This window comes from Aplidium turbinatum, chromosome 16 (genome assembly GCF_918807975.1).
Source record: "Aplidium turbinatum chromosome 16, kaAplTurb1.1, whole genome shotgun sequence".
Classification (NCBI taxonomy): Eukaryota; Metazoa; Chordata; class Ascidiacea; order Aplousobranchia; family Polyclinidae; genus Aplidium; species Aplidium turbinatum.
The window spans coordinates 3306260-3330522 of NC_137487.1; the positions used below are offsets into that span (position 1 = coordinate 3306260).

Here is a 24263-nt window from a genome sequence, read left to right on the forward strand (position 1 = left end):
TTTAGCAAAAAACTTATCAAAATACTTAAAGGTGGACACGAAAATTGGCTTCCATTCACTTAACCCAAATCTTCAACCACCGAGCATAAACCTGAATGTTACAAAAATAATGCGTCTTTAGCGTTTCGTCTTTAGCGTTTCGTCTTTAGCGTTTCCAATGCGTCTTAAGTTTTTGTGCCTTTCAAGTGTTGGGAGCATTTTTATCAAACTAAACTTATCAAAACATATCTTCCACTTCTAGGAGTGAATCTTCTCATCGGAGCGGACAATGGGATGATGCTTCTGGACAGGAGCGGCCAGGGGAAGGTTTACCCGCTGATAAGCCGAAGAAGATTTCAGCAACTTGATGTCTTGGAAGGCCTCAACCTGGTTGTCACTATTTCTGGTGAGCGATCCATGTCGGTTCACTGTGGATGGTGCAATAGTAGTCACTGGTCAATGCTAGTCACATCTTGTTGAAGTAATATAGATAATTGATATCGAAAGGACCGCCACTGACGCTTCTGTATTTACATCACAGGCAAGAAGAACAAGCTTCGGGTCTATTACCTCAGTTGGCTTCGCAACAAGATCTTGAGGAATGATCCGGAGGTTGAAAAGAAGATCGGTTATGCTGCTGTAGGTGACTTGGAGGGATGCACACAATATAAAGTAGTCAAGTGAGTACAAGCCAATCATGGGCTGTCGCCTCTGTGATTCATCAGTTCGCATTGTGACGTAACGTTTTGATGTTTTCAAAGCAAACCTGTCCTTGACCTCACATTTTGTCGTCTGGTAATATCTTCCAGGTACGAGCGCATCAAGTTCCTGGTGATAGCGCTCCGGAACAACATCGAGGTGTATGCATGGGCGCCCAGACCCTATCACAAGTTTATGGCCTTCAAATCGTTCAGCGAGCTTCCACACAAACCAATGATTGTCGATCTCACAGTGGAGGAAGGATCCAGGCTAAAGGTATGTCACTGTGAAGTATCGATGACGTAGGCCATGTTTGATAATGTATGTCACTGTGATGTCTCGATGACGTCACCACCGCTTAGTGATGCATGCCAGTGACACGTCATGTCTATTGCAGCTGCTGTACGGGTCAGCGTATGGTTTTCACGCCATCGATGTCGATTCTGGACAGAACTACGACCTCTACATTCCCAGTCATGTGAGTAGCAGTGTTTGTGCGTTTCCTGTTGCAAAACTCTTGTCTCCCTTCTGATTGGTTTAATTGATGTTTAATGTTTAATTAATCTCGGGGCTCTGTGGCTTCTGGCGTGATTCGCGAAGCTCTTGTTCACATTTCTCTTTGTCCACTTTTCAGCTGTATTGGGAGAGCTGTAAAAACTTTAGGTGCTAACTTTATGTTTATGTTTAGCTATGTTTTATGAAGCCTGTTATGGCAATCTTATTAGATAAAAGAATATGCCACATCCCATTCACTTGTCGTTGTAACAACGTTGTTGGTTGTTGCTTTTGTATTAACCCAGTGGTTCTCAAACCCTTTTCTTGCGAAGTTTTTTGAAAAGTTGCTGGACTTGCAACGCACCCACCGATGGGGTTTTAGTAATTTTAATTTGTTTGTTTGTGTCTCCACTCTCCAGCCTTTTATCTTGCGGCGAAATGAACTCGAATTGTGCTATGTGATGGTTAAATTATAACCAACTGCTGCAGTTTCATAATAATGAGTACGAATGCACATCTATTAATATCTGTACTGTACATACGCATGATATCTGTAGCATTTTATGACCGCATTTAAGTTTAGATACAAAGCAGAATTATTGTGCGGCGCCCTTGAAAGATTGAACCCAAGGTCATCGCGGCGCACACTTTGAAAATCTCTGTATTACACGGTAAAACTAGTTTTTAAAACTAACGCTGACCCCCCTCAGATTGAACCGCCCCTCACCGCCCATGCCATCATATTGTTGCCAAACACCGACGGTATGGAGCTGCTGGTTTGCTACGAGGATGAGGGGGTCTACGTCAACACCTACGCCAACGTTAGCAAGGATATCGTGTTACAGTGGGGAGAGCATCCAACATCAGTGGCTTATATCAGATCAGGTATGTCAGACGTTGAATCAATGTAAAATGACACATTTTTTGTCCGGGTATGTGTTAGGACAATCTCAATGAAATGCTTTCAGCCACCCCGATGGTACGCAGCGCTTTCATTGCATTCCACTTTGTTAAGATATGTAGAAGCACTGCAAATTCGCAAAAGATGCAAGCTGTGTGTTGACCCTGCGGCCTGTCTACCCATACTGGCACCAGCATTACACCCATGGCGATCTGTAAATGTCCTCAGTATTATTCGCTGCTGCAGCGATACCGTTGCTATTATTACGTACAAGGCTGGCCATAATGTTGTGGGACGGCTTTTGTTCATATCAACTTGTTGAAGCAATTTATTTCATTAATAACCAGGTCAAATCATGGGGTGGGGAGAGAAGGCGATCGAGATCCGGTCCGTGGAAACGGGCCACTTGGACGGAGTCTTCATGCACAAACGCGCTCAGAGACTCAAATTTCTCTGCGAACGAAACGACAAAGTCTTCTTTGCTTCCGTCCACAGTTCATCATCCAGCCAAGTCTACTTCATGGCTCTTAACCGCAACCTTCAAATGAACTGGTAGATATGTTCCCGCCCTTGTCACAAACATCGCTACCGCCGCCTCACGTTGCCACTCATCAGTTCTCAGGCAGAAAATCAGTCTTTTTACATTGATTCAACGTCTGCAGGCCTTGAATCAGTATTAAAAAGGTGTGGTTTACTGGCTGGGTTTGCAGATCTTCTGTTGGTCCTGGCTATTCACATTTTTTTTAGGCGGAAGTGAATTTTTTTACACTACTGTGACGTCAAACTGACGTCATTGTTTGCATCTGGCGTTATTTGTTTATTTTAATTGAGTGGATGTCGTCGTGTGTTGCGCAACAATGCGCACTCGTCAACTTTGCAGTGAAATGCCAACTTTTGTATCTCCGTCCTTCTTCACCTGCCACGTTCCCAGACACCAAAATTCGTTTCTTTTACATTGATGCACCGTCGGCAGACGTTGATTCAATATAAAAAGGCGGATTTTGAAATGTGAGTTCTCGTGCAGGCAGTGCCATTCATATTATTCTCAATGTAATATCAACATCAACGTACCGAAGATTTTTTTTCATCAACTTGTTAACAATTTTGTACCGCTAAATCGCTTTATTTTCTTTTCCGTGTGATGGATCTGCATCCCATTGCAGTGAAGCGTAGACTGTGCGATATCACAGCTCTAAGTTCATTGCAACTCGCATAGTAATCAACTAATCATCAATGCTTGTCAAGAGGGCGTCGCTGTGCAAGCGTTTGCACTGCATGGGTTGGGAACGGTGAAGATGCCCGTCTTCACATTTATATTTAATTTCTAAAATTTGAGGTTTGAAATCGAAATGTTGCTACCACCTTCCTCGTCGCCATTTGGCAAAAATATTTTATTGCACTGACTTTTTGCTGACTAATATTTGCAGTGCTGACGCAGCAAAGCGCGTTTCGGTTTTGTGCATAATCATCTTTTTTTCGAACCAATGTTTTCTTTATGAGAAGTGCATTTGAAGTAGTACAACTGAATGTATCAATTGTTTGTTTTATTTGAAATCACTGAATGTGCTTAAAACCCAGACAGTTAATCAGTCGTTTTTTTCATTGATTTAACGTTTGCAGACGTGGATGATCCCAGACATTTAACGTCTACAGAGGTTGAATCAATGTAACACACGACTGATTTGGCGTACGGGAAACAACGACAAATTGTGTGCCGTATTTACGTTGATACAACAGTATAACAACGAAATCTATCTGTTACAAATGCAGTCTGTGCCATTATCACCGCAATATGCTCGTGTTGTACTTTGGCAACTGATTTGTGAATATGAGCTTAGAAAGGCAACTGGTTCAGATCGAACTAACCTCTCCAGGCACGGACAAACAAGCCAGGAAATTGGTCGTTTTACAGTTGATTTTACGTCAGCAGACGTTTAATCAATGTAAAAAGGGACTGAACTAACCAAACCCTGATGAGGCTCCGACTCATCTGCAGCTAATTGAGCTTTACTGCGAAGCCGTGTGCCGATAGAAGTCGGCAGCGATATCTTTCCTTCGTACTTCTTCACTACCAGCAGCTGGATAATAAAAAATCCAGAAGTGCCAACGTTTTGCAAAGAAAACGTTGAGCTTGTTCGGCTCAGCAGTCAGTCATTTAGTTTTGTTCTGATGCAAAACAAAACGCACATAAAAAACATCTAGTGAGAAAAACCGTAGGCGTGGGTCAAGTCTGCACTCTCCAATTTAAACAGATATAGGCCTTCAAACACAAATATTACATTAATATTCAAATAGTAAACTAAAATAATAAAGAGAAAAAGTACGAATTTGGACGCAAGTAATGCTGAAAAGAACATTGAAAAAAGTCTGCTCCCAACATGTTTGTGGGAGCATACGTTTTGGTTTATAAACTTCACAAGAACAGCTTGAGTTCAAAACTGGGCGACTTTCGTATCGGTTACGTTATGTTTTTTGCTTATCTACTTCTAACCTTGAACTAAATTTGATCTGGGTATTGGAATCAAGACGTTAGTTTCATCCTTCACATCAACACAGCTGTGTTTTACACGAATTCCGGATAGTTTATGAAAAAAATACTTAAACCTGCATATTGTTTCGAATCTTTATCCTCGGACTGACAAAGCCTTGGTAGGTGTTTCGCATACTTGTGACGCAGGACCGGTTACAGAGATTGACAGAGCGAAGTTTCTGATTGTTGGCCGGAGAGTTAATATTCTTTCCACTAGGTGCCGTTGTATGCTTCAAGTGCAGGTAATTTGTTCGCTTACAAATTCAGCCTTTCAATAAATGTCAGAAATGTAGATTATTTTGCACTGTTTATCATTTTAACTGTGAAGGGTCCCGGAAATTCTTTGAAGATTAAAAGGGGTCACGAGAAAAAAGTTTGGGAAGCCTTGAGCTATACGATAAGGAGGCGTGTAAGTAGGCTACAGTAGAACTCAGTTAATCCGGATGAAACTGGAAGTACGAATGAGTCAGGATTGATAGAACCGTTATCGGTTAATCCGGATGGAATCTCCGGTCAAATCGAATTAATCGAGTTCTACTGTATGTCGAATGGAACGCATTTGTAATTCGCAGATGATTTATTACCCAATCAGAAAGCAAGACGTACCCCAACTAATTGCAGCCAGCAGCAGTGAACGTTTCTCTGTCAGAAGCGTGGCTTAGCGATTTGGGGGCAAGTAGTCGTTTCGACTCGCACCCCTGCTGTTATTATTGTTTCTTTAATTACCAAACTTTAAAGCAGAAAAACTCTATAGCTGCGTGCTAGAAGGGTCATAATGACTACTGACTAGTCATCTGATTCACAACAAAAATTGTTGTGTCTTCCACTCAAAACACCCTATCAGCTTCAGCGACCTACAGATTACAATAAAGGCCGAACATCGGTAAGCTTCGCTTCTGACCCATGATTTAATTGTACACCCACACGTTATATTTGGAACAGCCGACTGTACAACCTACACCACTACCATCTTTTCTGTATTACTATCAGCAGCAAGAACAATTTTTTTCAAAATTTCACTGACAAGCTCTGGTCTTTGAAATGCTGGCGTGGCAGCGTTATAACCTGCACCTATCTTTGAAATTCCAACATGTTTACGATGACCAGCGACGACGCGGCGTGACTTACAAAATGTTTCTTGTCAACCCTAAGACAATCTTTCTACGAGCGGGTCATGTTTGAACAGATCAGCTCTTACTGTAAGTCTGGAAAAATTCCTCTTCCATAACTTCACTGCCATGATGTTCATTGTAGTTGTGTTGCGGCAAACTATTGGAATGATATTAGTTTTGACCTGGTTGCATGTTTAGCAATATTGGTTGTTATCCACCGAGATTTATGCTGTCACAATTGCCTTGACTGTTGACACGTACAATTTTGCGCAGACAGATATTCTTGACATGGTGAGAAAACTACCAAAAAACAAGATAAATAGAAATTCTTTACGTAAATCATCCCGTCTTGAATAAAAAGGAACTCAATAGCGATAGAAGGCTTTAAAAAAATATTCCAAATCGGCCATAAGCTTCTTAGACACAAAACATTGAAAAACGAAAAATAGGTTTCGGTGGGTCAAGCCAGGAGCAGCATCACTTCACTTCAGCGTATGTGAGCAGTGAGCACTCATGTGCTTGGAGGAGTTTCTACAGTGTACAATTCACGCCACTCGTTTTCAAAAGCAAACGACACGTCCCAGAGAGCAAATCAGTCGCTTCTTTCATTGATTTGTTGCCTGGGACTCAATAAAACATTATTCAACAACAAACATCAATAAACAACTTTATGTTGACCGAGATTTTCTATTTTCTTACGTTAAATCAACGCAAATACACAAGACATGCAACAATAATAACAAAGTTTTACTGCAGATAGTTTTGAAAGTAATTGCACGATGGTTTTTGAAAGAGACCGAATCAAGGTGGACGTGAGGCAATAAAGCCAACTTGGAAATGACAGTTTTGAAGCGAGCAACAGTTGTCCTTCTTTACATTGTTTCGATAAAAAGGAGGAAACTACTGCTGGCTGGGATGACACACATCGCATGATGGAATTTATTTTTGAGCCACTAATCGAGTTTGGTGCCGTGGATAAGTTATTGATGTATGAGAAAACACTGGACACTGTTAGTAGTTATAGAAAATAACAACGACAGCCTATATTTGACAGCTTTTTGCATGATGACAACGCAGCTTTAACAATCCAGTTTTCTGGCGAAATATATGACTGATCTACTGGAAAAGAACTTCATTATAGAAACTTTAACTGCCCAAATTACAATAGACATCGTTTTCCATTGATTCAAATCAGTTGAAGCAATGCAAACGACGTGTATTGATTGAACAGACGAGAACATAAATGTATGGAAGTAGCGATTCATTCACAACTTGAACGTATCGACACATGAGCGGACATTTTGTTTGAAGCTATTCTTCTTGTCCATGGGATGCATGGATCAATTCCGAACCAATCACTCAGTTGAGAACCAATTCTCTCAACCCTTCCATTGGGTTGATGCCTACACTTGGTGTTAACTGGTCAACTAATCCATCATCTTATAACGCCAACTATGAACTGAAGATTGCATACTCGCCCGTGTAAACTCGATGCATTATGCTACTAATTCCACTGTATAGCGAAAGTGTTGATACTTTATAGGTATAAACCGCCCTTTTGTCGTCAGCGCTAACCGGCCTCCGCGGCCATAGCAGGTCCTCAGAGCAAGATGCAACCACCACGACTTCGCAACATCCAAGCTGATCTCTCCAACATCAGAGCAAATCGCTTCCCCGCATTCAAGTTTTCAACTTTTTTGCCTGTATGTACACAAAGATTAATTTGTAATGTACGTTCATTGTTCAGGGGTAGGTCGACCACATAAACGAGTGTGAGATCTGGTACGGCATTCCAAAGGGCGCCGGTTCGACACCGCTCAAGAGCATGCTACTGTGTCTTTGGCAGGACACTTAAAGGCATGCCAGAAGGTGGACACGAAGATTACACTTTTGAAAAAAATTCTGTAAAATTGGTGTTTATTCTTAGAAGCTAAGGAGATTGCTTTCCTTTTCAGGCTGTTTGTGTCGATGTAGTTCGCCCAAAGGAGGGCTCCGAGGTTATTTAAAATACTAAAGCGAATATCGACACTGAGCAGCATTGACCAATCTGTTGACGTGGCCAGTGATCCCACCAAAACATAAATCCAAGCATGATACTAACCAATGTGAAGTGGTCGTACATCCTCATCAGTTCCTCAGTGTGGTACTGGTTGAGGACGACGAACTCCCTCAGGTCGGCGCTCACGCTCATTGCACAGTTCGCGCAGTGGACGAGATGAGTCTGGAGGTTCTCCGACCGACGCACAAACAAGAGGTTGAACACTTCCACCTGGAGATGCAGATGTCAGGAGCATCATCAACATCAATGTTATTATGAGGTGAGCAACAAATCTACTGGTTTCGCAGGGAAATCTGAGATCACAAGACTTTGAAAGTTGAGGAAATAAAGATAGCACGCCGTGTTAGCCTCTGCAGTATCCCCAGGCTTGTGACAATGAATGAAACGTCTCACGAGCGTAAGAATATATCCCAAGCAGCCCACTATGAGTGCCGCCCTGTATGGGTCAGCATGAAACCTTAAAGCGATCGGGCGATAGTACAGATACGCAGCAGTTGTGTTATTACATTAAACACACCTATAAGCGTTGAAAGACAGAACAAAACACTAGCAGTAGTCCAACGCTTGTGAGATTACATTAGCGTGAGAAGATTGTGGCCGAAACTGGGCAACCAACGTTGTAGAAGATCATGACTGATGACAATACCTCATGCAAATATTTTGACAACACGAGGTAACTTACGTCACAGATCTCGCAATAATGCGCCGGTTCATGAGCAGTCCTCCCATGCCAAACCACGTCGATGTTGTTGTGCTTGAGCTTGTCCACGATCTGCTGGCATCCCCACAGCGTGCGCATCATGCAAGTTCTGAGAATGGAAACCAAGACGGAAAGATCACATTTTGGGGACTTTACAAAGTGATAAGTTCACTGATTTAACGTTGCTACATGTGAATAGGTGGACATCAGTTTCAAACATGCAGCACGCCCGTCCACCAACACACCTCTCAACTTACTTCATGATGGAGAACAACCTGGGATCGGTGACACGGACATGCTGGGACATGTTCCATGTTAGTTCCACCAGCGGTACTATAGACTTGTAACTAGCAAACTTGTTCCACTCGTACCGTTCAATGGCCATCTGGTACTGGTATGCCGATACGAGACCTACGTTCCACGCTATGTTGTTGCACCAGCCCTGGAAGGAATTGAGCATTTTAGAACAAATGTTTTAAAATTGGTCACTTATCCCAGAACATCCTGGATTTCGGAAGCGGCAACCTTCAAGACCATGCTTCCAACTCGTAAAAGCTATCGGGAAAACAACAACAAAGCATTGGTTGCCTAGTATCTGTTACGAAAGACATTGCAACAGCAATACTTTTTCATTGGAAATATTATTATTCAGATAAGCTTGAATGATCAACCGCTTTAGCAAGAAGCTAATTCCCAGACAGTTTTACATTAACTTAATGTCTGATTACATCGATTCAATGTAAAAAAACAACCGATTTGGTGTCTGGGTTCGTTGGCTAATTCGACGTTGAATCAACATTGAAACACCGACTTTGCAACAAACTCACCACAGCCTGCACCCAGTGTACGGTCCCCGCGTTGAGCCATACCATGTCTCCAGGCTTCTGGATGAAACGATAGACAGGGATGTTGGCATGGTACAGCTCCTCCAGGATCGGCCACCAAGATCCGGACAGGTAGTTGATGTTGTGTCTGTGGAAGATACATCAAAACATTTCAATGTAAGTAGCGTCCATGGAAAGAGCGGTAAAACCAGGCTTACACGAAGCTAGCCTCAATGATTAGGATTACCCTCAACCAAGACACTGATGTGGAGCTGTTGGAAAGAATAAAAGCCGTGAATCTTCTTCGCTTGAACCTTCTTCGCCACCCTAGGGGTCAAGGGGCTTTGCCTGTTACCACCTTTGGGCAGTGGCGGCGACTCAGTCTAGATGTTTGGACAGGTGTCGAGCAGCCATTGAATTGATTCGTCATCCAGTTCATGCAGACCATGCACACTAGGATGTTTCATTTTTTCACGATTTTTGAAATCAAAAATGCTTGGGGTCTAATCAGATCGGATTTTGGCCACAAACAACCGATCCAAAATATTTTTTCGATCGGACGACTTTTAGAGGGTGCGCGGCCCCCCCAAAGTTTGAAAATTTGAAGCGTGGGAAAATTTGCAGGAAATATGCGATATCTCGGTAACGGAAAGTGATAGGAAGACGTGTAAGGTGTCAACTTGTGGGGAATGGCCAACTTCCTATCTGCGTTTAATACATTTTGCTACCCTATCTGCAACGAAAAAAAAGTTAATTGCAAAAAACTGTTTTTTTCATATTTTCGATGTTTCGTTCTACAGAAGCAAAACCCTTGGAACCAGTAACTACAGTGATTACAAGTTATAGAGAGCAACAAACATGTGCTATGGCATAGGGTACAAGTGTGCATCGAATGTTACACAACAATGGACTTCCTTTCACGATTGGCTTAGAATACCGCCATCTCCTATCGCACAGTGTCTCTCACATGTAAACGTTTCAGCATAAGCTACCAACACAGAGTAATTAAACAAAACAGTTGACATTGACGTGGCTGTGCAAATCAAGAGTCATACACCATGTGAACGCGAAGAAAATCATAAATTCAACAGTATGTACAATACTTGCGGACTAGAGGTACTCAAACGCAGGAACAGGGATCCCCAAGTCATGACCAGTGAAAGCAAAACAAATAAGCAACATCATGTAGAACGAAAATTCGGGCATGTTACCCAAGAATAAAAATTACTGCCGGCATGTAACACTTAATGATTATTCTTCAGCATTGCTTAAATGCACCACATGCACCAATAATCGCATTAAAGACAGCTTCACTATTAACAGAAATTTCCTTGAGAAAAGACTTTACTCCGATAACTCTTTCCATAGTTTTGTTCTTTGCTCGATCATGCGTTTGAACCAAAAACACATAACGATCCATGCCATTCACATTTCGATCATCATAATGAAGCTGCAGGAAATCAGAAGCAGAGATGTCATCATCACATTTTTCTAAACACAGCTTTCTTGTTTTCTCCCTACATCTATACATGGTAGTCGGTGAGGCAGCAATATCGTCACCAGCACATGCAAGCAACTGGTCAGATTGTTGGCGAGTAGAAGTGTTTCGCCGGTCAGCTAACATACAGCTTAAAGAACTTACGGCAATTTTTCGTTTTTTTGTGTACATCTTGCCACCTGTTACTGCTGTCTTGGCGAAATCAGGATCAAGAATTAAGCCTCGTGTCTCATCTTCCGAAGACTCACTGCTGGAAACGGTTATATCAGGTGTAATCATATCTGCAGGTCTTCGCCTTAGCCTCTCCTGTGCTACCAGGCTGGAAGTTTCTGAGCTGGTTGAATAAGAGCAAGATGGTTCATCTTCACTTGGTAACTTTTGCTGGTAAGAACTCTGATGACTCAATCTATTTTTTTACCCTTAAAGTAAAAGATCTGTCGCGAGATGCAGTAATAAACATCTTTCTAGCAGAACTTTGATCTTGCAAAAACTCAACCTCCTCTTCTGGGATACGGTGCATCCATTGACAACTACAAGAAAGTCTGCCGTTGTAAAACTTCACCTGTGATGGAATGGCACATTTACACTTGCAGATATCAAACAGCTCATGGAATATACCTTCTGTCGCTCCCGTCTGTGGCTGTTTTCTTTTCTTGATTGCCTTAAATTTGTTTATGAGCAGTTTTAACCTGGTCTCAACTCGAATGATGCTTATCACCGGAAGGCTGGCACTAACCCAAACATGAACTATATCATTTATCAACTGTCCCTTGACATCAGCAAAACATGGAGGCTTCTTAAAGAACTTGGGATTCGTTTCACTGCATTGCTTGCATAAAAAAATGTAGTGAAGAACGCTTATGTTTGTGGGTAGTACATTCCCTGGCAGCTTTTCAAATTTCTGCAATGTCTCACTGGCGTCAAGTCTTGTTTCTGGCATAATAGCAATTGAACTAACTACTTCTGGGTACAAATAGCCAATACTTAAATCTTAACACCTGCAATGACAATCCATGGTAAATTATACCAGCAGATGGCGAATGACATCGACTCAATCTGCAACGGGAGCTTCTCAAAACAACTCTATACATTATAACTAACAAATCTTCTTACTACAATCTCGAACAAGAATGTAGTTCTGAAAACTTAAAAAGCACAGTATAATATTCTACAAGTCGTCCACCTGCATTGTTAGATCAAAGTGCATTTAACAAAACCTTTTGTTCGTAAAAAATGTCATTTGTCATCACTGCAGTTACTGGAAGGGTTTTGCTTCTGTAGAACTGGGAAGAAAACATCGAAAATATGAAAAAAACAGTTTTTCGCAATTAACTTTTTTTCCGTTGCAGATAGGGTAGTAAAATGTATTAAGCGCAGATAGGAAGTTGGCCATTCCGAACAAGTTGACACCTTGCCCGTCTTCCTATCTCCTTCCGTTACCGAGATATCGCATACTTTCTGCAAATTTTCCCACGCTTCAAATTTTCAAACTTTGGGGGGGTCGCGCACCCTCTAAAAGTCGTCCGATCGAAAAAATATTTTGGATCGGCTGTATGTGGCCAAAATCCGATCTGATTAGACCCCAAGCATTTTTGATTTCAAAAATCGTGAAAAAATGAAACATCCTAATGCACACCATTTGACGCATGGTAGATGGCGCAGTTACAGATGGTGTGGTCTCCTTGCCACACTCACAGATCGCGGATGGAGCCATCCTCCATTTGTGCATGTTGGAGCGGAATAGTCTGACGCCAGTACGCTGGCGGTTGAGCCGCACCCAGGCCGTCTTTGACAACAACGTTCCGGTTGGGTGGGAGCCGGTGTCGGAGATTAAGCTTTGGAGTCTTGAGGATTTTTTTCATTTCGAGCTCCATTGGTGGCCCGCCCAGGTAGCCGCACTGATGGATGGAGACTTGAGGGGAGCAAGTGGTTGGGGTTCATAGCGCGGCGAGAAGGAGACAGGATGCCTTCTTCGCGACAAAGCTCAGGTGGTTGAATGCATGCAAGGACAGGGAGATTGTCCGATGGTGTAGGTCGCAGGCATCCAATCACGATACGCAAGGCGTCATTGATGGCAGTGGACACTGCGACTCCAGACAGGTGTACAGTACAGTATTCTGCTGGAGCGTGAACTAGCGCAATAGTGGCAATGCGCAGGGTGTCAACTCCGGCTCCCCAGCCTGAGCCGACCAGACGCCTTAACAAAGCTAGAGACCTTTTTGCGTAGTGACTCCAAATGTTGACGCTAAGTGAACGCCCAGTCCACGACTATCCTTAAATATTTAGGGTTTTCATAGAACAAGATTTTTCTATCGGCGTTGATCTTGCCGTACGCTTCGCTTCTCGATTGTTTAAGTGGAAAGCTGTCGTCACTGTTTTAGTTTCGCTGAGCTTTAATCTCCGAAAATAAACATTTACAATTATACATACTAGGAAGAAAGAGTTTTACGAGTAAACATCAATTTGCAGAAATACGCCGCAACCACCGCATTGCATTTCACTAATTATATCGGTGTAGCCTCCATGCTAGCCACCAAGACTTGCAAAAACAGTGGTCTAGACTTAGAGAATTGTGGCGTGTACTAGTGGTGCGGAACTTATGAGTCCAGCCTCGCGGGCAAAACATTTGTCTATCGCTGTCAATTCTTGTTAGACTGCCAAGAAGCACTTACTGCTCGCACAAGTTATTAATCTCCCCCCAGTATTCCTCAGGGGTGGCAAACCATTCACAGTCACCAGGCCCAATGTTGATGTTGATGGCGGAGTAATTGTTGTTCTCCTGGTGTCCAGGAGTACGGGAGCCAGGGACCTTCATGTACAACTGGATGGTATTCATCCCCAAGATTTTGTGACTAACATGACTCAGCATATTTCCAGCAGAAACAAGCTGAAAGAGATAAGAAATGGTGACTAAGCAATTTCTAATCATATTAAAACACGGTTACAGCATAATTGTTTTAAAGTTCCTAGGAACGAACAAGCTGTTGCCAGCAGTGAACGGAATTCCTGTCAAAGCGGAAGCACTAAGCGTCGTCAACAAGCTGATTCGCGACAAGCGGCGCACAGCTAAAAGTTTGAAATCTCCCTTCCCTACTTCGTTACAGGCACCGCTGTATCGTTAACTTTTCAACGAAGTTGTATTAGCTTGTTGGGAATGAAGCCTAAGATATTGCGCGAATACTCGACAAAAAACTACAGACAAAAACATGATGCTCTATCAAACATTTTGCAACAGGTTCTCATAACTTTTGATAAAAGTTACTAAAAACCTTTCTTGCATTGATTCAACGTCTGCGGAACTAAACGCAATAGGGTTTATCGTTTTCGCATTAGATAACGTCTAGCAACGTTCAAACAACATTAAAACTTTCTCCACTTACCCTGAATAGCCATGGTAGCTTGGATAGCTCCTGCAATTGCGGCCGCCATTTCTTTTCGTTGGAGAGGTCGATGTTGGTTCCAAACTTGATTGGTTTAAAAGTCTTCTTTCCACCGGATGATTTTTTTGAATCATGGGATTCGGACTTTTTGTTGTCTCCTCCGGATTGGGTAACCCTCTTCGCTTCCTCCTCCTACAAAAACACATCACTGTTTTGTTTGTCGTATCCAGGCTTACACCTGGTGGTTGAAGATTTAGATTAAGTGGACGGGAAGGCAAGGAAGCCAATCTTCGTGTCCACCAGGCATGTCTTTAAGAGTCCTGCCAAAGACACAGCCGCATGCTATTAAGCGGTGTCGAACCAGGGCCCTTTCGAACGTCGTTCCAGGGCTCTCACTACTCGGCCATGCAACCGAGTGGTAAACGTCTTACAAGTTTCAGTTGGGCCAAACACTGGTAAGCTACGATTACACGCATCATCTAACAGAGTGCCCTAAGACCGAAGTATCCAGTAGTTGAAGTATTATTACTTGGATAACTGGAACGGACAACAACGAGAGTTAAAAATAATTTTCCCTCAGTGCGTACGGAACTCAAACCATGATTGACTTCAACTATTCATAACGCTCAACAGCGATAGAGGTTTCAAAACCAATCAGGACGGAATACCTGTAGTGATTCTTGGAAGGTGGAGGCTTGGTACTGTGCGTACTTGGCTATGCTGGTGTACGACCTACTGCTCTCACACAGCCACACCTTGTTCGTGCCACTCGCATCCCAGTTCTCCTCGGATGGTTGTCGAACCTGGATCAAGTACCATCACATTTCTTCAATCGCATACAACATTGAACAAATGTCAACAATTAAACTGTTGGTTAAGTTTTTTATCTTATGATGGCGACAAGGATAACAGCTTAGATTCTCATCAACAACTCTGTGGCAATGTGGCATGCATCGAAATGTTCGCCAGTTTGCAATCTCAAAACGGTTTCAAGATAAAAATAACAAACTTGTTCGATTGTGAAACGCGACTGCTTGTTTTTTGTGCGGGGTGATCTCAGGGAAGCGGCTTGGAACCGAACGGTTTGAACTTTTTATTGAAGAGTTCAGCACGTGCCCGATCGTGGGCTTATAAAGCAGTGAATTACCCCACACTTCAAGTATGGGAAATAATGTATGGGCGCGGTCTTCATCTTAAAACAGGAACGTTTCTATCAAGCGGCTTGTTTTCACGGGAACATTTCATCACTTTCTTACACTGTAACAAGAGGCATACAATCAAGGCTGGCTTATTACCAAGAAACAACAACAACTGTTGTTTTACCTGAGTCCTGACTTCAACTGAGCAGTCGGGATTGCTCTCAACGAGAGTCTTCGTGGAAAAGAGACCAAGGTCAAGTTTAAGGGCAGCGGCCAATCCTCTAATCACAGTGACTGGGTTCTTAGGGTTCGTGCAAAAGTCAGCGAGAGCCCGGGACATCGCTTCTTTTTTGCATTCAAGCTGTCAATCAAAGATAGATGTCATTCTCCAGCCAGAAAATCAGTATGTTGTTCGAATGGATTAAACGTCTAGAGACGTTGAATCTATGCAAACACGTTGCAGCCAATGCAAAGAGGACTGAATTTTGGATAGATTAATTCTTGTCAAATGAACATAACGAATGCGTGATATTTGATACAACTACGTCTTAAAAACTACTGTACATTTTATCGTATTGCTCATGTTTTTATACAAGAGACAAACAGAACTTTCATTCAATACAAATTATCTTACAGACGAAAAAGTAAACCACTAAGATCCAGAACAACTCACATAAATCGTTGGGGCTGAAGGGCTCAGCTCTTCTTTCGGGATGACAGCTGGATTGCAGCGTTTAGGAAGAGATGGAGGGGGGCACTTTTCCAGGAAAATATGTTGTGAAGATGCTCCGTTACCCGACAGCTTCCTATACATACAAATGGCATGTTAGTGCTCTCATTTGCCCCTGTTGAAATGCACCATGAAATATACTTGGCACTACATAAACTGTTGGCAATAAAAAATTTTGGTGTTTGAAAAGTGCATATCTGTTGGTCGGTTATTTCTACATTGTCATTTACTTCATTATGTCATGGAACCAGGGTTTAAAGGGAACAAGCCTTAAGCTGGGTTTAGACTACGTGCGTTTTACGTGCGGTTTTGTTGCGTTGCGATTTACGTGCGTGTTGTCTCAAACAGCTCGCGTTTACACTACTTGCGGTTTTCATGCGTACAGTGTTACGTCATTTTGAAAATATAGGTTATTCCCCTACATTGATGTCAATCAGCTGATCTAGTTGATATCACTTCAGTTCTGTCAATGCGATCATTACAATACATGTTGATTGTTGAGTTGTACTTCCTCTGCACAAATGACTTTCACAGAAAGAAACAAGCTCATAACACAAGTAATTGAACTCTAGACTACACTAGCTATTAGCACACAATGATATCAAAGTAGAACACTTTTGAGGGTCATATATTGCGAATGGAAAAGCCAAAAAAAAATTACTTCTCAATATGAAGTGCAGAGTGGCATCCAGATTTTTAAAACAATGCCAGATACATTTAATTTCACCGAGTGGGTTCTTGTGTTAAAATAAACTTTGTTACATGTGGACCAACACCAAGAGTGTACCACTGGAATTTTTAGACAGGCTATGTTTTTAGAATAACCTTGGATTCTAAACTCATGTTTAGCAAACACTTCGAAAACTAAACTGTCTATTTCTGAGCTATATATTTTTTGATTAGATTGACCTTGCATTCCAACCATTTTACCCCTGACATTGGTATCTTTGTTCAACAACCTTTCTTGTTTTATAACCTTTGAGGAATAACTTTGAATTCTTTGTTGGCTTTTTAGTAGATTGGTTTCTTTATTTAAACGTTAAAAGTTAAAACTATACCACAAGTCTACTGCTAAAAATGGGTCTGCTACTATTCGGTGAGTTCCTAACCTCTAACCCTAAAACGGCAATGATAATTAGGCTACGGTACCCGATAATTTAAAAAAAAAATTGAAAAAATCCCCCGTTAAGGGACCGGACTCACCGAATCGGACTCACCGAAACGGGCCATTTCCGGCTAAAAATTGCTTTCCTACTTTGCACTCAGCATAAAGAGCACTAAAAATGCCGGCAATGTAAACCACTGAGCAATGCAATTGTATATTTGTGTAAATATACGCTATACAATACAGGGTGTATGAGATCTCACAGATCACTACCATTTGTGACGGACTAGATTTTCTGATATTATGACAGGCTATAGTTTAATAGCTGTTTATTTTCTGCTTTCATAAAATATTAATAGGCTAAAACAAACAAAAAAACTGAATGCAATTCAACTTTATTTGTCACCAGCGAATCAAAACTTACATAGTATTTTTGCATGTTGGCAGTTTTCTGTATACTTGTTAATAGGCTATGCACAAATAATGAAAAAAGTAGATGCTACAAATTTGGTAGAAGCAAATAAAATAGCACTAACAGAATTAAAAAGGTTGCAAAGTCACAACAATGAAAAGTATGGACAAAGAATTCTTTGTAATAGCAATGTTAGTTCAGGCCCTTAGAGGCAAAAATGAGCATCTTTAGGCTAAACGTGTTACACGTTGTTTTTTTGCTTTTTTTTGTAGTTGATGAATCTAACTTCAATTTTAGTGGGTGCCGCAACTTTTTGGGTCACGTGATCACCCCCAAATCGGGGATTCCCCCAAGTCAATTTTGAGCTCTTTTCACGGCATTTTTATGCAATTAGATACGTTATTTTTTTACATTTGGACTGACTGCCACTACAAAATACACGAGATAAAAATCACACAAAATTATGTTATTAATGACGTCATTGTGACGTCATGTATTAATTTTTTGCTTGTTTTTTTCTTATTGTAGTCGCTTGTTTGTTGTTGGTGTTACTTGTTTGGTTACAATAAGTTACCAATGGTTTTTCAACTGATTTGATTAGTATTGAGTGTCAGTACTAACATATTCAAAATCTTAAGAAATCCAACTTCCGGAAAGTGGTTATTTTCAAGTTAGCTTCCAAGATGGCCGCCAAACCATTGAACAAAACAGTAAATTGACCATAACTCGGTCATCATATGACCAAAACATGTAGTTTTGGTGTCTATATCTAGGTTTTTCTACCCTGTGAAGTCAATGAGACTGTTCTCAGAATTGTTGAATTATCTGATAGCCTATAAATTCAATATGGCCATCCAAGATGGCCGCCAAACCATTAAAATAACAGTAACTTGACCATAACTCGGTCATCCTATGACCAAAACATGTAGTTTTGGTGTCTATATCTAGGTTTTTATACCTTGTGAAGTCAATGAAACCATTCTCAGATTTATTAATTCATCTGATAGCCTATAAATTCAATATGGCAATCCAAGATGGCCGCTAAACCATTAAAATAACATAGTAAATTGACCATAACTAGGTCATCATAAGACCAAAACATGTAGTTTTGGTGTCTATATCTAGGTTTTTATACCTTGTGAAGTCAATGAGACCATTCTCAGAATTGTTGAATTATCTGATAGCCTATAAATTCAATATGGCAAACCAAGATGGCCGCCAAACCATTAAAATAACAGTAAATTGACCATAACTAGGTTATCATATGACCAAAACGTGTAGTTTTGGTGTCTATATCTAGGTTTTTATATTATACCTTGTGAAGTCAATGAGACCATTCTCAGAATTGTTAAATTATCTGATAGCCTATAAATTCAATATGGCAATCCAAGATGGCTGCCAAAACAATTAAAAATGTACAATAAGAATGTATTGTTTATTAATAAACCCGGTAAATTTCTATATATATTTGGGTTAACTGAGCAGGCATAAAGAGCTCATACGATGTGGTCATGTAGACTCTTGACATAATCAGCGTAAAGAAAGCAAATGGATCAAGTATTACTAATGCTCATCGCTGTCGCTCTCGATGTCATCGTCTGTAATTATGTGATTGCTGTATGGACACATGAACCACTTTGGCATGGTCCACATCCAGCATGGTATGGTAGCACATATCTCCGGCAACTACAGTGAGGTGAACACGATTCGCAATTGCAGTGATCATTTTCAGTAGGTTGTTTGGGGCAGCTTTTATGTCCGTCATGATTGGAACCATCTGATTATTGTCTACTTTCCATCCCCAGTCTAGAGCATCCATACCATCGTCAGTAGCCTACCCATCCTGACCATAATCTGGTAGTAAACTCTGAGGCAGTGGAATTTGGTAAAGGATGATGTAGGTGGCAAACGTTCAGGGTGAACAAAGGATTTGGCTGTTTTAATTTTCTTGACCAATGTATTGTATCGCTGTGTTTCTAGGTTACTACTGCCATCGTTGCCAAACATAACGGTCATAGCTTTGTTTCCAAGATCCTTAATGATGTGGTCTGTCTGATTTGGGAGAATAAAGCAATTTGCACATTCTTTGATTATTGGTTGACTTTTCACTAGTTTCTTGAAAGCGTCTTCTTCCCGATACCAAATATCCTTGACGTTGAATCACAACCGGTGAATGAAGAGGAGCTGTAAGCATAATTATGTCTGGTCCGATGATTGCTTTAAGTTTGTTGATGTCGTGTATCTTGGTTGCGTTTAAAGCCTTTTCGGAGCGGAAGTAGAGGTCTTTAATGTCTGGGTCAGTGTCAGCATAGCGTAGTATCAATATTAAAAGGTCCGTGTCTTCACCAATTAAAGTCGTACTATGTCGATGAGGGCTGTCCATCTGCCGTCTTGACGATGTCAACATCTGCATCACCTGGAGCGTTCCTCACATTGCAGCTTCTATTCCTCAGTTGAGCAGAAATTAATCCTTCCTTGTTGGAAGCTCGAGGCAAGAACTGCTCCTTCTTTCCAATGAACTGGGTGTCTACAGTAAAGTGAACAACCGGGTGGACGTTCATGCCGCGTCTTTGATGGGTATTGTCTTTGATAGACGGACCACCATATCCATCAAAGACCACCGTTGCTAAGCGATAATGACGAATGGTAAAATCTGCACACGACTGTGCAATAGACCCATAACTGTCTCCAGTTTCCATGGCACTCGATGCAACAAGAACCCTCCATCAAGGACGTAGTGATCGGTTTTCGAGGCAGATTCTTTCACTACTTCATAATCGGCTGACATCACACTGCTGGCATGTTCTGTGATGGCAGTAGCTATTTGAGGCATATCTTCTGCAAGAAACAGGGTCTGGATGTTACGTGGCTGTCACAAGTAATACTCGTCTTCCTCTCAACTGGTCTGAGTTTTTGGGAAATGACAGCAACAAAACTGCGTTATATCAACTGGTTCAACAAGCTGTGATAACTTTAGTCGATCCAGACTTGTTTACGATTGTTGTAACATCGTTAGACACAGCTCTTAACAATCAAACATTGGACATGCCTGAGGTTTCCGCATGTGATCACGAAGAGGCAGACACCCGTATGTTTCTCCATGTGAAACATGGAAAATCCGATGCCATAGTCAAAACAGTAGATACTGATGTGGTAATTATTGCGATTTCGTGTTTTGACAAGTTAGAAATCTGTAAACTATGGGTTGAATTTGGAGTTGGAGAAAAAACTCGCTTCATTCCAATCCATGATATTGTTTCATCTTTACCTCAATCTCCGATGATTTGCGCTTCTTTACCTTTGTTTTATGCTATCACAATCTGTGATACTGTTTCGTCTTTGGAAAAAAAGGCTTGGGATTGTTGGATGCTTAATCTTACCGCAATGTGTGGCTTATTTAACTCTCTAAATGTCTCAAGCTCACCTAGTTCTATAAATGACATACAAAAGTATGTCATAGCTCTTTATGGCTATGGTCCTACTGTCACGGATGTAGACGAATGCCGTTATATGATGTTTAGTTTGTTTACCAATGGTTGCACTATTGAAAAGCTGCCACCAACGTCAGCTGCTCTGATGCAACATACACGCAGAGCGATACATCAACCTAAAATACGGAAATCAAGCCTCGTAAATGTTCAGCAACTACCTTCTCCTTTAGCTTGGGGTAAACATAATGATGCAAATCAGCTTGTTCCGTTTTGTCAGTCTACTTGTGGCTCTCGATGTTCCTGTAAGAAAAAATCCATAAAATGCGCAAGTCTTTGTTCATGCGAGTACGAAACATGCAATTCGACCACAAAATATCCAATCCTCTTTGATGTTTCATCTTCAATCCACATTGACGTTTCATCTCCAGTCCACACTGATCATTCAAGAAATGCTTTTGACTTTCTAAACTCTATCTTGTAACTTGAAAAAACTTGTCGTACACGAATTTTTTTGACATCAAATTACGTATGGTAGGAATTTAACATCGAAAACCGCTAGTTTTTTCATCTTGAATTAACAGTGTTAAGACTCTGACATTGCATCATCTGGGGTCATAGGCGTCATTTCAGGGGTGCGAAGGGTGCTTGAGCACCCCAAAATGAAAATCTGAGGTAACAACATAAATGCGAGAGCACCCCTGGGTCCTGGTTTGCATACAAAATACACCGATTCAAATGGAAATTTGCATTGCTAAATAATGTTTTTTTTTTCTTTCTTGAAAGTCGTTTCACCAAAGCGCAATATTTTCAGTGTTTTACATTTGTGTGTGGCACGCAGCGCCACACATATCAAGGGCAGACATGATTGTACTATTGCGTAACAATTAAGCACAAACACGCGCACTGCGTCAAGAAGTGCCGTTCGAGAGAAAACGATTTGTCTGGCTCGAAGAAAATTGCTGTTTTCTACTCAAACGTCTACAAAAACATTCTGCAAACGGCGTCAGGTGCAATCGTTAGCCGTTTCCCTTGTTCATCATACCGAATGGCAGACTTGCTACGAGAGCTGCTAGAGAATCCCACAATGAAAGACGACGAAATTGCTGTTTTCTACTCAAACGTCTACAAAAACATTCTGCAAACGGCGTCAGATGCAATCGTTAGCCGTTTCCCTTCTTCATCATACCGAATGGCAGACTTGCTACGAGAGCTGCTAGAGAATCCCACAATGAAAGAAGCCGATGTTACGAAAGTAAGCCAATTTTATGATGGTGATTGGGAACGCAAGGATTTGCTGCGTGAACGCAAACAGTGGTTCGCTTGTTGCAAACGTGACGGTGATGTTGCGACAGTGAATACGCTACGTCAGAATTTCATTGCACAGCCGTCAATGGTCGATATAATGCCAATTATATATGCAGCTTTGGTAACTTACATTGTTATGCCGACTTCTTCCTGTGAAGCCGAACGTTCCTTTTCGTTATTACTACGCTTGAAGACCTACCTTCGCAGCACTCAAACGCAACAACGACTGAACAATTTGGCCGTTATAGGTAGTTATCGCGAATTGGCGGAGAAATTAAACATGGAAGAACTTGTCACGGAGTTTGTTTCCAAGACAACGACCCGCAGAAACAAATTTGGATGTGATTAATTTATAGCAAGCCGCATTATAAGGCAGACGTGAACAAATTAAAGTCGAATATATTTCAATATTCAATGCATGGTGACCTCTAGTAAATTCAATGTAAGATCACTTTCGCCTCGCATGTAATACTTGTTTTCATTTCTATCTGATCGTTTGACACACCGCTGCAGTCTATTCGATTACACATACAACAAAATTATCTTTTATGTTGATTCGACGTTTCATGACGTAGGCTAAACATGGTTGAATTTACTATTAGATTGAGTCATTTGTTTTAACATTTTTCATCGGTCAGATTTTCAATTGATTAGCCTATATTGACAATTTTCATAAGATAACTTAGAGCACCCCTAATTTCGACAAATTTAAAAAAAAAATTACGCCAATGTCTGGGGTCGTGTATTAATTTGATTTGTAGATCATAATTAGGCCTACATATTATTTGAAATTTTAAAGTGGCACGACCAAAAGGGAAATTCACCCCTGGTAGCTGCTCTTCTGGTTATTCCCTTGATGACGTCGTTATTGCGTCATACTGTACTGGAATTATTGTTATACTTGCAATTGTAAAATTTTAAGCATTTGCAAAACTTATAATGAGAGTATTTGATCGCTTTTTCGGAATAAACTTACCTTTGGTTCCTGAATTTGAAGTTGCCTAGTTTTAATAATGTAATGATGACGTCATAAATGATGCAATCATGACGAAACTACTTTTAGGAATTGTGAAATGGTTTTAGTAACCGGTACTCCAACTAAAACCAACAGCAAACGACCAAAATAGGTTAAAAAAGCAAAAAAATATATGTGATGACGTCAAATAGACGTCATCAATCAAATTATTTTGTGTTTATTTTGTCTCACTTATTTCTATGTGCTTTTTAAGTTAAAATGTGCAAAAATCAAATATGTAATTGCACAAAAATGACGTAAAAAAAGCTGAAACGTGATTTCTGGGGAAATCCCCGATTTGGGGGTGATCACGTGACCCAAAAAGTTGCGGCACCCACTAAAATCAAAGTTGGGTTGATCAACTGCAAAAATATGCAAAAAAACAACGTGTAACACGTTTAGCCTAAAGATTCCCCTAAGGGCCTGAACTATGTTGATAATAATAAACCACCATTATAGTTGACAATTTTTGGCTGTTTATCAACAAATCTATAGGCCAGCAATGGCAGTTATTCATCACAACAAACAATTTTCAGTAAACAAATTCTCTTGTGTTAACCTGCCTAATGATGGCAATTACAATATTCTATATTGACATGTTTGTGTCACACATGTATGGAATAATGTCAGTTAATATTATACTTTTGACAAATCAATTGTAATGCCTAAGAACACATACTATAACATGATACCGTATGTTATGTGTGTGTTCTTACCACCAAATTCCTTTAAGGGTGATTGTAATGAAATGCACAGCCAAAGTAATCATAAGAACAAATGACTTCAGAATAATTAATTTTAAAAGTGGTTGTAATAAAACACATAGGCTAGTCAAAGTAACCATAAAAACCCATAACTTCAAAACTGAAATACAAAAACATAATGAAATAGGCTATAAGCAAATGTACACCTCCAGTCTACATGTATACTTTTGAAATATTGTATTATA

The 24263-nt window shown here is 40.8% G+C and overlaps 2 protein-coding genes across 2 annotated transcripts in view; one reads left to right on the top strand and one right to left on the bottom strand.

The window, feature by feature from the left end:
- The window catches only part of LOC145785679 (misshapen-like kinase 1), a 29158-nt gene extending 25046 nt beyond the window's left edge, over positions 1 to 4112 (top strand). The window contains exons 20-25 of the mRNA XM_082597368.1: positions 242 to 385; positions 521 to 659; positions 789 to 954; positions 1076 to 1156; positions 1884 to 2058; positions 2422 to 4112. Of these exons, the coding sequence (XP_082453494.1) occupies positions 242 to 385; positions 521 to 659; positions 789 to 954; positions 1076 to 1156; positions 1884 to 2058; positions 2422 to 2630 (914 nt within the window). The 3' untranslated portion in view covers positions 2631 to 4112. The remainder of the gene's footprint in view (positions 1 to 241; positions 386 to 520; positions 660 to 788; positions 955 to 1075; positions 1157 to 1883; positions 2059 to 2421) is intronic.
- Positions 4113 to 6444: 2332 nt separating this feature from the next.
- Positions 6445 to 24263, bottom strand: part of LOC145785678 (histone demethylase UTY-like) — a 52955-nt gene continuing 35136 nt past the window's right edge. Inside the window, exons 16-25 of the mRNA XM_082597367.1 lie at positions 15990 to 16122; positions 15501 to 15677; positions 14846 to 14980; positions 14178 to 14369; positions 13470 to 13684; positions 9303 to 9447; positions 8733 to 8917; positions 8458 to 8584; positions 7818 to 7985; positions 6445 to 7417 (exon numbers count right to left, since the gene is read on the bottom strand). Of these exons, the coding sequence (XP_082453493.1) occupies positions 7397 to 7417; positions 7818 to 7985; positions 8458 to 8584; positions 8733 to 8917; positions 9303 to 9447; positions 13470 to 13684; positions 14178 to 14369; positions 14846 to 14980; positions 15501 to 15677; positions 15990 to 16122 (1498 nt within the window). The 3' untranslated portion in view covers positions 6445 to 7396. The remainder of the gene's footprint in view (positions 7418 to 7817; positions 7986 to 8457; positions 8585 to 8732; positions 8918 to 9302; positions 9448 to 13469; positions 13685 to 14177; positions 14370 to 14845; positions 14981 to 15500; positions 15678 to 15989; positions 16123 to 24263) is intronic.